This window comes from Sphaeroforma arctica, assembly GCF_001186125.1.
Source record: "Sphaeroforma arctica JP610 unplaced genomic scaffold supercont1.209, whole genome shotgun sequence".
Classification (NCBI taxonomy): Eukaryota; class Ichthyosporea; order Ichthyophonida; genus Sphaeroforma; species Sphaeroforma arctica.
This window is the reverse complement of record NW_014040349.1, coordinates 65,180-77,288: the sequence shown is the minus strand read 5'-3', so window position 1 is coordinate 77,288 and position 12,109 is coordinate 65,180. Positions and strand designations below refer to the sequence as shown.

Here is a 12,109-nt window from a genome sequence, read left to right as displayed (position 1 = left end):
GTTGATTTACATAAATGGCACTGTATAATCTAGCATTCAATATAAGTTTGTCAAGAAAGCAAAGGAGAATTTGAAAGTATACATTTCCACATCAGTTTTATTAGCTATTGGCACAGATGTATACGAAATCTTTGTCTGTTTCACTATAAACGGTGAAGCACGATCAATAAATGATAATGAGAAATATAGCATTAGTTATCAAAACCTATTTATTTAAATGTAATTATATTGAACTATATTTGATTTTTATGCGGTACATGATACATTTATTTTGATTAAAGGTGAGATTTCGGGGTTTGATAGAAACTTTAAGACGAGGTCGGACCTAATAACAAATCCTGGTACTAATTACCGGCCAAAAACAGAGAATTGCAGCCACCAAGTGGTTCTGACTGATCGTTGTATTTCGCACGTACACCTCTTACAAGTGGTTAGAATTCCGCAATCAATACTCCATTTACGAAAAATATTTTGAAAAAAATACACTATTTCTACCATGGAAAATACAGCTAATTATATCGTCAATAGCACTACAGGTAAGCAATCGGCTGCCGACGAATCCACGGCAACACATCCTCTGCATAAACGCGGAACTAAAGACCAAGCATCAGCTGACGGCTCAATGAGCACAACACCAAACGACCTAACGGAGAATTCCATACAACCAACAACTGACCGTGCCATAGTCGGTACCCTGATCACTGCACAACAGGATATTAACAGAGAATGCCAACTGTTTCGTGAAGAAGCAAAACAGCAACAAGTAGATGCGGCAGTGATAGCCAAAGAGAAACCCCACCGACTACAGATGCAACTGGTAACGCTCTCTTCCCATACTAAGGACCTAACTCAACTAGATGCCGACGCTGCCCTTCACTCTATGTTGCCCACCCTCCTAGACTCTGTCAAAAAAAAGGTTTTCGCAACGGCAAGACTGTGTTCTTTTTGGAAATGAAACGTGCATTTTGCCCTTCTCACCTACAGGAGAAAGCGAGTGAATAATCGGCGACACAGGCATAGCCAAAATGAAAGCTAAGAAATAAACCTCCACGTCCTCAGCTGACGTTCTACTACCTTTTGTCGCATTTTTGCTTTATCTTTCCTGCTTAACTATTCCTTCAAAGCGTACCCCATGACGTACGCTGATCACTTAGCATACCAATGCAGCCTCATCTCGTACCTCGACGAGATGACACCCAACGCATAGCCACACTGGACAGGGATCATACTCCTAACTAGTAAACATAGACTCTGACGCTGTCATCAGATTTCTATGCGCACCAGGCAACCGTCTACCTAACGCTTTTTGCTCTCTGAGAGGTTTGCAAACGCTTTAACAAAAAACGTCTACCCTGCCACACAGGACAAGTGTACATACAAACACGTCTGCAACTCTCGCAACTACTAGTTTAGAAATACACCCGGTGCGCACGAGCACTATAGTACTAAACACGAAGGATACAATAACTCTACGACGCTCAGCACATACGCATTGCTCAACAACGCGCCTAAGAACCAACAATTGCACGCACTGGATCCTCTTCCAGACCTTCCTCATGTCACCACGACCATTTCCCACGCCCTCGCACACTCAGACCCACTTCTCTCCGCCTCCAATTTAGGAAAATTCACAACAGCTTCAGCACTTTACGATAAAACGTTAAAGACACAAATACTCTCCAAATATACGTATCGGTTCACATGCTGGTTTTATGGGCAATCGCGACACAACATACTTATAACAAAACACCCATCCTGGGGCGCATGAAAATATACCCGGCATGTACATGAGTCTATTGCAGAGGATGTACAAGTCAGTACACTGTTAGGCCCAGTCACAAAATCACAACTTGACACTCCATGCTACACAATATCTTCTCTGAGTGGTAGAACGAAACTGAAGCCCGACGACACAGAAAAGTTCAGACGTAATAACGATATGTCGTCACCTTATAAAGGACCTCACACAAGTATCAATGAACATATACAATAAGAACAGGTCAAATACTCAAATCTAGGACAATTCCGTCTGATCTTCACTCGTTAGGTTGGACGGCTTGGCGTTCCTACACCCGACCGCACTGTACAATGCACAGATTTCCACTATAATCATAACATTCGCCACTTTTGACATAAAAAATCTTCAAAGCGAAATTTGTCGGTTGTGCTTCTAGGGCAGTATGTATTGGCGTGCTTTCTGACCCAGCACGACGCACAGCTAGTATCTCCAACGATAAACGTGACAAGTATGCCAAATCACTTTGGTCTTTCACTCGACGCTCAACGGCAACATACTACGATGTATCATAACTGGCCGGAAAGGTAATCTGGCTCACTGCAATTCTCCCGCAAGCTCGGCCTTGCGTCCAGCGCCTATTTAGGCTACACCCAGGTGAAAAGATATGGCCCGAACATAAATACTCACACGTCTCTCAAGCTATACGGACAACACCGCATCCCTACACAAAATTTTATCACAGTGGTCAGGCACGTCTCTCATGTATAGATTAACACTTTCAGGGCTTACAATCACACATATGCTTCAAGCACATTAAGGTCAATGGTTCTATATGGACTGACAAGTTTATCATGCGGCATGACACATGAGGTTCAAAACTCGAATCCATTACACACAACCATCCCAAGCGCAAAACCACAAACCGCATTCCATATGCGCATTGGAACTGATGATGGTTGTTTACATGCTAGCCGTTCTTGGGGCTCCCGTACGCCCGGCCTTGCGTCCATGTTACTTCATCACGAACAAGCCCTTCTTGCTCGCTACAACGCAACATTTCCCGACCAATAACTCACAAGCATTCAGCGGATTCCGCTCACAAATTCCCACTTACTCATATATCTCAGATACGGAGACCCAGCTGCCCTCTCAGCCCAACCTGCGCAAACCTCACAACTTATAACAATTCCGAACATGAAAATCTTTCTGCCAAGCTCCTCTTACTTTTTATTTCGGAATTTGGCACTTTCTTCTGTTTCTTGTTTTTCTTCTTCTTCAAGTGTACCTGATTCTGTACTGGGCGGTTTTTAGAACATATATGGGACCTTAAACGGCCTAAAATATGTCATACTCTATATTTTGGTCACATGTTTGCCGACTATGCATTGACTACGCGATGAACACTTCCTGGCTTCGTCTCCGCTATGTGCTGGATAAGCCTTGGCTACGCCGTGAACTGATGTTGGCTACGCCGTGGGCTGGTGTTGGCTACGCAGTGGGCTGGTGTTGGCTATGTCGTGGGCTGGCGTTGACTACGCCTTGGGTATTGCTTGACACACATTCATGAAGACAATAAATGTATCAGCGGAGTTCTGCTTCGGGCAAGGTAGATACAATAGGTGTTGTGTTTCATATGAACGAAAAACTAAATAGTTATGTCCGGCGGATATTGCTGTGTCCTGGAGTGTGGTAGAACAACCGATGGAGCTGTCTCACAGCATCGCCTGAAAGAAAATTGGCGTGGTGCATTGTTCGGGCGTATAAAGCCATATGCGACAATGACGGTGTATAGCGTACATTTCAGTAGTAGTGATGTGGTGAAGCATAAGAAGGAAGCCGTCCCAGATCAGGGTGTGTACCGAGGTCGCTACTACCCGAACGTTTATGACTATCAAACACTGAGACCAAGTCTGAATGCATGATGATGTTGAGGTCAGATCAAACACAGCTCTAACAAATAATTCAGTTGATTAATCAGAGGTATGTGTGATTATGAACATACATACAAGGCTAATTCCGAAGTATAAACTTGCACTAATGATTGCGAAACCTGAGCTGTTCAATATTGATGCAAAACACACGGCGATTTCTAGCAACGCATTGTAGCACCATGCAAATCTAAACTCAATACAACTCCGCAGAGACGGCAGATAGCTCGTAATTCACGAGCATATGAAAACCGCCGTAGTAGAAGACCAAAAGAATACCAAGGATAGGCGAACACGAACAGTGAAGGCTGAAAAGTTTGATGGTAAACAAAAACATCACCAGCACCTATCGTAAGTTGCAGACATAAATCCATTAGTGCAGGAAGCTACAAGAGGTCTAATAGGAACACAGGGAGACGTTGATTTGTGCAAAACGCTCCAAGTGAGTGACATTACAGGCGGACATGTGCTTACGGCACACAATTATGGCTTTAGAACACTCAGCGACATTGCAGCAGAATATATCGACAGTATTGGTGGGAGGAAAGGTGGTTCCTAATCTGCAGTGACACAGGAACAGACTTGATGTTCAGTAGAATAGGGTGCTATTCGAGAAGCGCTCCTTGTATTCGACAGTGAATACCGTACGCCGTGGTATTCACTTGGATAAGACCACATATAAGTTTCATTAAACATATAGAATTCCTCTACCGCTCACAAAGTCAAGTGAGTACCTTGGAGGTAGCGTTTTAACCGTATAGGTTGTAAAATTGGGTACACCAGATTGGGCAAAAATAGTATTCACTCCTTCCTCATACTACACAATTGGGTCATTTGCGGCAGAAAGATTTTTCAGTTTGGAACAGCTAAGATTGTACACAGTGATTCTGGTTGGTGTTTGGGCAGTACTGTGCACCGGTGAATTGACAGTCCACACGGAACTCGATACCTACTCCGAGATGACGCACATCTACCGCGGCAAGGCAATTGAAATTTTCGATCAATTAGTGAAATTTCACTTCCCATCTCCAAAACCAGCCTGGACAGATAGATTAGATGTCTACTATATGCCCATATCGCGCACTCATTAATTGGCTGTCCCCCACAGTTGACGAACCTGATTCAGCCCATCTGTATTCGCCTGTCAATTCGGCCAACTGAATCCGCTGGTTTGGGAGACCAAAACTTTAGCGGTCACACTTCGCATTGGAGGACGTACGGCTCTCTGCGAAGCTGGTATCAATGAATCGGAAGCTATGATCATCGGTCGATGGACTTCGACGGTAAATCGCATCTACTGGCAGCGCACAACAAAGTATCACAATAGAATCGCAAGGCAGCTCACAAATTTTATCGCCGCGAATGGCCGGCCTATACTGTCCTTCCGTATTACCAGTAACCACTGCATCAAGCTCAACGAGCTCTCATCCGGTCAGGCAACAGCCTAGGTAAGATGTTCACCACACAGCACCCAAAGATACGGTCCGCCTTGCGCCATTCCCGATTAAAAAAAGGGATCACTGGCAAGCGACATCTGCAAACTCATGGTATCACTTTAATGTGGTATATGATATTTTTTATTTTGGTTAAAAGTGAAATTCCGGAGTTTGATAGAAATTGAACACGAGGCCAGACGCAATAACAAATACTGATACTAATATCCTGCCGAAAACAGAGAATCGGCCCCCGACACAAGGAAAACTGATTTCGTCCGCAGCCACCAACTGGTTCCGACCGGACGTTAGATATTACACGTACACTTCTTACCAGATATTAGAACTCCGCAACCAAATTTTGTCTACGAAGTACCAACATATTATACACCCAACAATTCTAATGTCATTTTTTTAAAAATCGGGTCTGGGGTTGTTCACCACACAGCACCCAAAGTTACCGTCTTCCTCGCGCCATTCCCGACCATAAGAGAGGCCACCAGCAAGAGACATCGGCAAACTCATGGTATCACTTTACTCGAGTTTTACTGGAGAGCAAGTTCGAGATGCTCTGTGTTGTATCTAGTAGAAAGTACGAGACTATCTCTGGACGATGGTCCTACAAAAGTAGAGCTCTCGCTTTTGGAAGATTCAGTCTGCTATACAAGTAATTTACTCCACTATCCCTATTCAATAAATTAGAGGAATTCAGTTTGAGATTTCAACTAAACGTTCGCGAAAGAAGAAAAATTCATGGGAGGGCCGCTTTGAGGGCATGTGGTAAGGCAGCCCGATACTGTTTCGATGGAGAGGTGGGCTAAGGTGCAGAAGACCAAAGTCGATAACCTTCGGTTATCGAAAAACGCCAGAAAAAGGTCTAAGCTGGAGGCTTTTGCCCAAACGTCTAGGATCAAGTCCGAGAATTCGAAGGTGGCGGCGGCAACCTTATACCTCTATGCTTAAGAACACTTTTAGTAGTTAGGCCTAAGATAGGCTAGAACTGAGTCAAAATACAATTAAGACAACTCATGGTTATGCGGACTTTAGTTCGTCAGCCATATTTTTTTTGTTTTTATTTCTAGATGATTAATAAAACTAATGTTGGATGTTAGTATTGTTATTGTTTGGTGAAGTATGGCATAAATGGAATCCCTAACACGAGAGCATAATAGAACACATGTGACGTGCAAGCAGATTGCACTATGCTATGCAAAGCGCTTAGAAAATTAGTCGTGATAGTGAACCACTTCGGTCAAAATTATTTTCAGCAGAATTCTATGCCCTGATTACAAAACCAATTTTATAGTGAAACTGTATGTAATACGCCGATTATTTAAAGATTTTTTTCGTACTCGGTATGACGCCTAAGCGCGAGCGATCTATGAAATTCATAATAGACACTGAATTAGTATTGCACGTTGGATTATACCTTTATTGTCTACAATATATGCCAACCAGATGACCACTGCGCACATCAATTCAGTTCCATACATCTGCACGTGGTTTATTTTACTGCGCATCGTCTGTCCTGTGTGCATCGCTCATTACACCTCTTAGTCTCTACTCGCAACGATCCCATGTGATCCAGCATTGAGCGAGATGACCACAACCGAGCGTACCGCTTGACCATTCCAAGCAATGGCCTGTCTCGATTTCCAAGTCTTTCAGCCGTAGTCTGTGATCCCACGAATCACGTTATAATCCGTTGTGATTTTACGCTGGTGCAGATCTGCGTTGTCAGCACCAGTTCCTCGCATCGTGCTTCCGCGGAGTAGAGTCATGGACAACTTTTGGCGTCGCAAGTTCATTGGTCTCCCGGTAATCGCATGGAAGCCCCTTATACAGGATATTCGAAATGAGTGTGTTCTCACGCACACATTATACATACGAGGACGGTAGCGCGGCGAGACAGTACATCTCATGAGTCGGAGGGGCTGACTGATCTATGCATGCACACGACATTGCCGAGGAGGTTAAAACCAGACCCCCATGGTGGAAGCTCTAAAGGCCATATGCAGTACACCTACGCGGTTCGTTCTCACAGGCCCTGGTGAGCCACGCTAGCCATTCGTTAGCCGTGGGAGGTTATCCCCTAACTGTCAGTGTCAAGTTCAAGGTATCTCTAGCTCTGGCTGAACGTACAGAAATTCAGTATGTTCCTCTATAGTGGAGAGATAGAAGCAGACCACAGTGCTCATTAATCGGCTGTGTTGGATACGGAATGACGCCTCGTTGCCTTGGAAACATCTGCCTGGATACGCCCATGCTATGATGCGCCTGCACATACTTGCTGCGCTTTTCGCCGAGTTGGTGGATGACTGGTGTGCACGTAGCACACTCATTGAGTTCCATTAAAACGCATCGTGTATCATGGATGTTGACCCTGATCATATTCCCCTTATGCCACATCAGCACTCTACCCTCGCCTGGCGACTCTTTTCGCCGCATGTAGTCGAGCGTGTCCCACAGCTTCTGTATCGAAGTTCGCTCAGGCCATGTAGTGGTACTTGGTCGAGTCATTTTCGTCGCGTTCCAAGTACTCTCGGTCGATCAGACTCTCAATGCGCTTCTTCAGATCAGTGGGCTGTCGAATTCAGGAGGCGAATCAGGATATCAATTGGCAGTTATAGAATATGCGTGCCTACCATTAGCAGCCACTAGCGGACATCACACACCTGCCCCGCGTCTAAGAACTCCCAAACTGACATCACAACCTACCACCACACTGTCGATGCACAACACCAGGAAAAAATCTTGGGTATCAAAGAATACGGCCCACCCATTCATAGTAGAATCAAGTACAGCTATAGTAGCATCAAGTACATCTATAGCAGCATCAAATACAGTATAACAAACTGGTATACAATTGAGCAACTAAAGCAAACGTTACTGATCTACACTACTCTTGACAGTCCACAAGTGTCACTGGGATTCCCGAAGCGCTACAATACGAGCACGAAGCATGAGCAGCCCAAAGACACGAAATTTAACCCATCTCTGGAAAAGCATAGGGCTTTATGGTTTACATAATATACACTCACAAACTTAGGAGAAAAGTAGAATACCACGATAGCCTGTGGCTCCCTTGTGAGTTAGCACTCTCGCGGATGAACTAATGCTCGCGATATGCGCGGTATCTGACTTTTTGATATGTATGCAACAGATGCTGGCACAAACCGTTCCTTACTGAGATAACGCATAAGTGTTGAAACGGGCATTGGGATAGTGGTATATATAGAGTCGAAACACTACAACGATGAAGCGATTTTAGTGGTCTGATAGACCAATTTTTTTTAGGACATCGGAAAACTCTGAACACAATTGTGCACGCTCATTCAACTCGCGATTTCGAGTTACTTGCGATACAGCACGGCTACCGACGTCCTGAATAGCGTCGTTTTCAATAGGCACAGATCTTAACAACCCCCATCGCAGCCCACCGACATTGTGGTTCCACACGCGCAAACTCCGAGGCCAGAGACCGTGTACTAGCAACAGACACACCAGGCGCATCTAATCACCTGTGTTCATCTATCATATAGCACACATACCAACAGAATGAGTCCCTACACACTGCGCCCCGGTTCCGACCTGTACAGTCTCAGAACCCGGGGGGGGGGGCATCTCTCACACACTCTCGCAGCACACCCCTCTCAAACACAAATCTGCCTCGGCAGTACACACACATGCCACAACCAACACACACCGCCAATCACCCACTCGTGCCGCTCACCTTAATGGGCAGCTTGAGTATCTCCAGAATGGCGCCGATGAGCAGTTGGTGGCCCATGGTTTTGCGGGTCTTCATAATGCGCACAATGCACGCGTCCACCTGGTGTTGCCTGTCCTGGAACACTTGTTCCTGTGTGGCACGTTGTTCGTCGATCTGTGCATTCGTGGGAGGTGTGGTATGGTGTGGTGCGTGGTTGTCAGCGAGAGTCTTCGGGTACTGATGGGTACCTGAACGAACCATCCACCTTTGGTTGGCATACAAGTGCATACAATTGACTGCGGAAACCTAAAAATGACGTACATGTGCACGTATGTGTAGGTATGTAAAGATGTAAACACGTTCAAAAGTATAGTCCCAACTTGGGACAAGTAGGGCACGACTGATAGGTGAAATGTGCTCATCCATACAAGCAATGCAGAATTTATCACATATACATTATATAAGATCATTAGGATTGGGTGACGATACCTTTTCCTTTTAGTAACTTCTATATACAGGCAATAGTCATATAAATCTGCACATATGCATGTGCTCATATTGTGTATAGATCATTTGTTCGTATGTTTGTTCAAAGAACTTCAAATATTGAACTTGAACATATCTACAAATGTGCACGAGAAATGTGGATACAGTTGTATCAGACATATTGAATTGTTGTGATCACATTCACAATCATAAACGCAAAAAAAAAAAAGAACAAAAAGAAGCATATATAGTTAACATATCGGTGACTTCAACGGGTGTACCTGATTTTTCATATGGCGTACGTTAGCAGATGCACACGTATGCGTAATTAATTCAAAACCCCAGATACATAAAAATAAAAATAAACGCTTTCAACAATTTAAATGTACCGTACATAATCGCGTGCATGCGCTGCGCATGTGTTTCGATTGTGCGGTTAACCACCGTTCAGGAGGCCACATACAAACGAACTCCCTTGGCATATCATGTAACACATCCGCACATAAGACACCATTCAGTAAGATAGAAACAAACAAGCAAACTTCCTTAAAATATTATATAACACATCCGCACATAGTCACAATTAAGTAAGATAAAAACAAACAAACAAACTTCCTTAAAATATTATATAACACATCCGCACATAGAGACGCACACGCAGAATCGCAGGCGTGTGGAGACATCCTAAACCTATTCGAGAATATGTTGGGCAACAGACTAATACGCGCGGTTGTATCTATGAGCACACGCATGTCCACAGATACATAACGGATGGATCTAATTCTCGAACAGACCCCCATGTATATGCGTTCGAGTCAATACAGCGTTGTATATAGCCCAGCTTTGATCGTGCGCATTTGACCACGGCCTAAAGAGCCCAGCCCTCCCTCACTCACTGTTTCCTTCAACTGGATCTGCAGGATCTTGACTCTGCGAAGCTTGTTATCGAACTTCTCGTTGACCGTAAAGACGTCTGTTGCTGCCACCTGAGCGGAGATGCGGTGCGTGTCATTTGAGTTCAGGGGTGTAGGGGTGCACAGTCAAACGATGGGTTGTGGTACCAGTGCGATGAAGACTTTCGTCCAAGAAAGTAAGTGACCATGACTGCAGAATAGTCAATTAGGCAACATAAGTGCCGCGGGAACTCATTGGTAGGTAGCAATGCAAGAACTTTTAAACACTGCATGCGATGATCTGATTTCAATATGTTATAACGCAATCGTCACACATTATTGAGCACCACGATGAAATGGCGCCAGACTGTTGTGTGGAAACGGTAGTGCGCGACTCGTGCGTGTTATGTGTTCAAGCGTACTGGCCCGCAATACAGCGGCAAACCTTGACTGACAATCGTGTTTTTGAAATGAATAGGCAGTTCTATATGAATTTATATTCGCCTGTACGGAGTGCTGTGACAGTAGTACAGATAATTGGGACCGTCTGCAGCAGCTATGGTTCTCTATCGACCACGCCATATACGGATTTAGCCAAATTATAGAACATAAAGTGATACACGCGCATATGTTCATTCGGTGCTACAGAAGTGCGATGCCGACAGTGCGAATGATTGTGGTGAACAGAACAGATACAGGTATGGTTATCCAAAGCAATATGCATGGATACGTGAAGATGTTACGACTAGTAAAGTAAATATACAAAATACATGCATGAGTGGGCACAAAACCAGATGGAAACCACTACGCGCAATAGGGTCTATGCCTCAAGAACACACTGTACCACACCACCTGTTGTAACAAAGGACACAAAAACAGCGTGCCGCCTAATCGCATGTAATCGACGGGACAGACGCAGGCGAAGGCTGACGGGTCAGCGCAAGCCGTACAACGCATTTACTAACCACGATGCTACTACGTACTATAAGGATACGTAAACAGTGGCATATCCAATGGCATACAATGCAACCGACAGGAAGAAACTACTTTACCACACCACCAGATGGACGACAACCCCATAGCAGGTGTGACCGACGTAGGCCACACTGACAATTGAGACATACAGAGTCACTCTTTGACAATTGAGACATACAGAGCCACTCTTTGACAATTGAGACATACAGAGCCACTCTTTGACAATTGAGACATACAGAGCCACTCTTTGACAGTTGAGACATACAGAGTCACTCTTTGACAGTTGAGACATATAGAGTCACTCTTTGACAATTGAGACATACAGAGTCACTCTTTGACAATTCAGACATACAGAGTCACTCTTTGGCGTCTTCAGCAGCACGCGCGTGTTCTTCTTCCCGCAGGCCAAACTCAGCAGCACACGCTCCAACTCCACCGTACCTGCACGCAGAGACACAGAGTGGATGGAATAGGTAAATCACATGCAGCAACTAGTAGCATATAGGTACATCCGATATCAGATATCAGCATATGGCGCATATAGCACGCGTGCATTAGTGGGCAGAACGGCTGGCACATACTGACGAGAGAGCCACAAGGGGTTCAGGATTTGCAGGGCAGACATACCTAGTCCTGTGTGCTGCTGCACTTGTCCTATGGTCAGTTTGTCGTTTTTATTCAACAGCAACAGCACGAACGCCTGGTGCATGGATATCTCTAGTTCTTTTGTCTGTGTAGGTGTACAATAATAAAAAGGTGAACATTCGAAACAACAAATCCCGGGATTACGCCAGGAGAGCGGAATAGATCGTGTGAATACAAAGGGATACAAATAAAATGCCAGAAAGCGACAGCAAAACAACAAAACAAAAACAAAATGAGATCAACTCACACGACAGGACCAAGTTATGACTCTGACTCGGTATTGAGAACAAAGAGAAAAA

At 44.6% G+C, this 12,109-nt stretch overlaps 2 protein-coding genes across 2 annotated transcripts; one reads left to right on the top strand and one right to left on the bottom strand.

The window, feature by feature from the left end:
* Positions 1-496: 496 nt before the first annotated feature.
* SARC_03915 (hypothetical protein) lies at positions 497-1,002 on the top strand (the record flags this gene model as incomplete). The annotated part of the gene is made up of 2 exons (XM_014302285.1): positions 497-916; positions 985-1,002. The coding sequence occupies 2 exons, from the start codon at positions 497-499 to the stop codon at positions 1,000-1,002; spliced, it is 438 nt and encodes a 145-aa protein (XP_014157760.1).
* Positions 1,003-6,511: 5,509 nt separating this feature from the next.
* SARC_03914 (hypothetical protein) lies at positions 6,512-11,901 on the bottom strand. The gene is made up of 5 exons (XM_014302284.1): positions 11,793-11,901; positions 11,518-11,606; positions 10,194-10,283; positions 8,833-8,985; positions 6,512-7,683 (listed from the first exon to the last, which is right to left on the bottom strand). The coding sequence occupies exons 1-5, from the start codon at positions 11,872-11,874 to the stop codon at positions 7,588-7,590; spliced, it is 510 nt and encodes a 169-aa protein (XP_014157759.1). The 5' UTR covers positions 11,875-11,901; the 3' UTR covers positions 6,512-7,587.
* Positions 11,902-12,109: the final 208 nt, after the last annotated feature.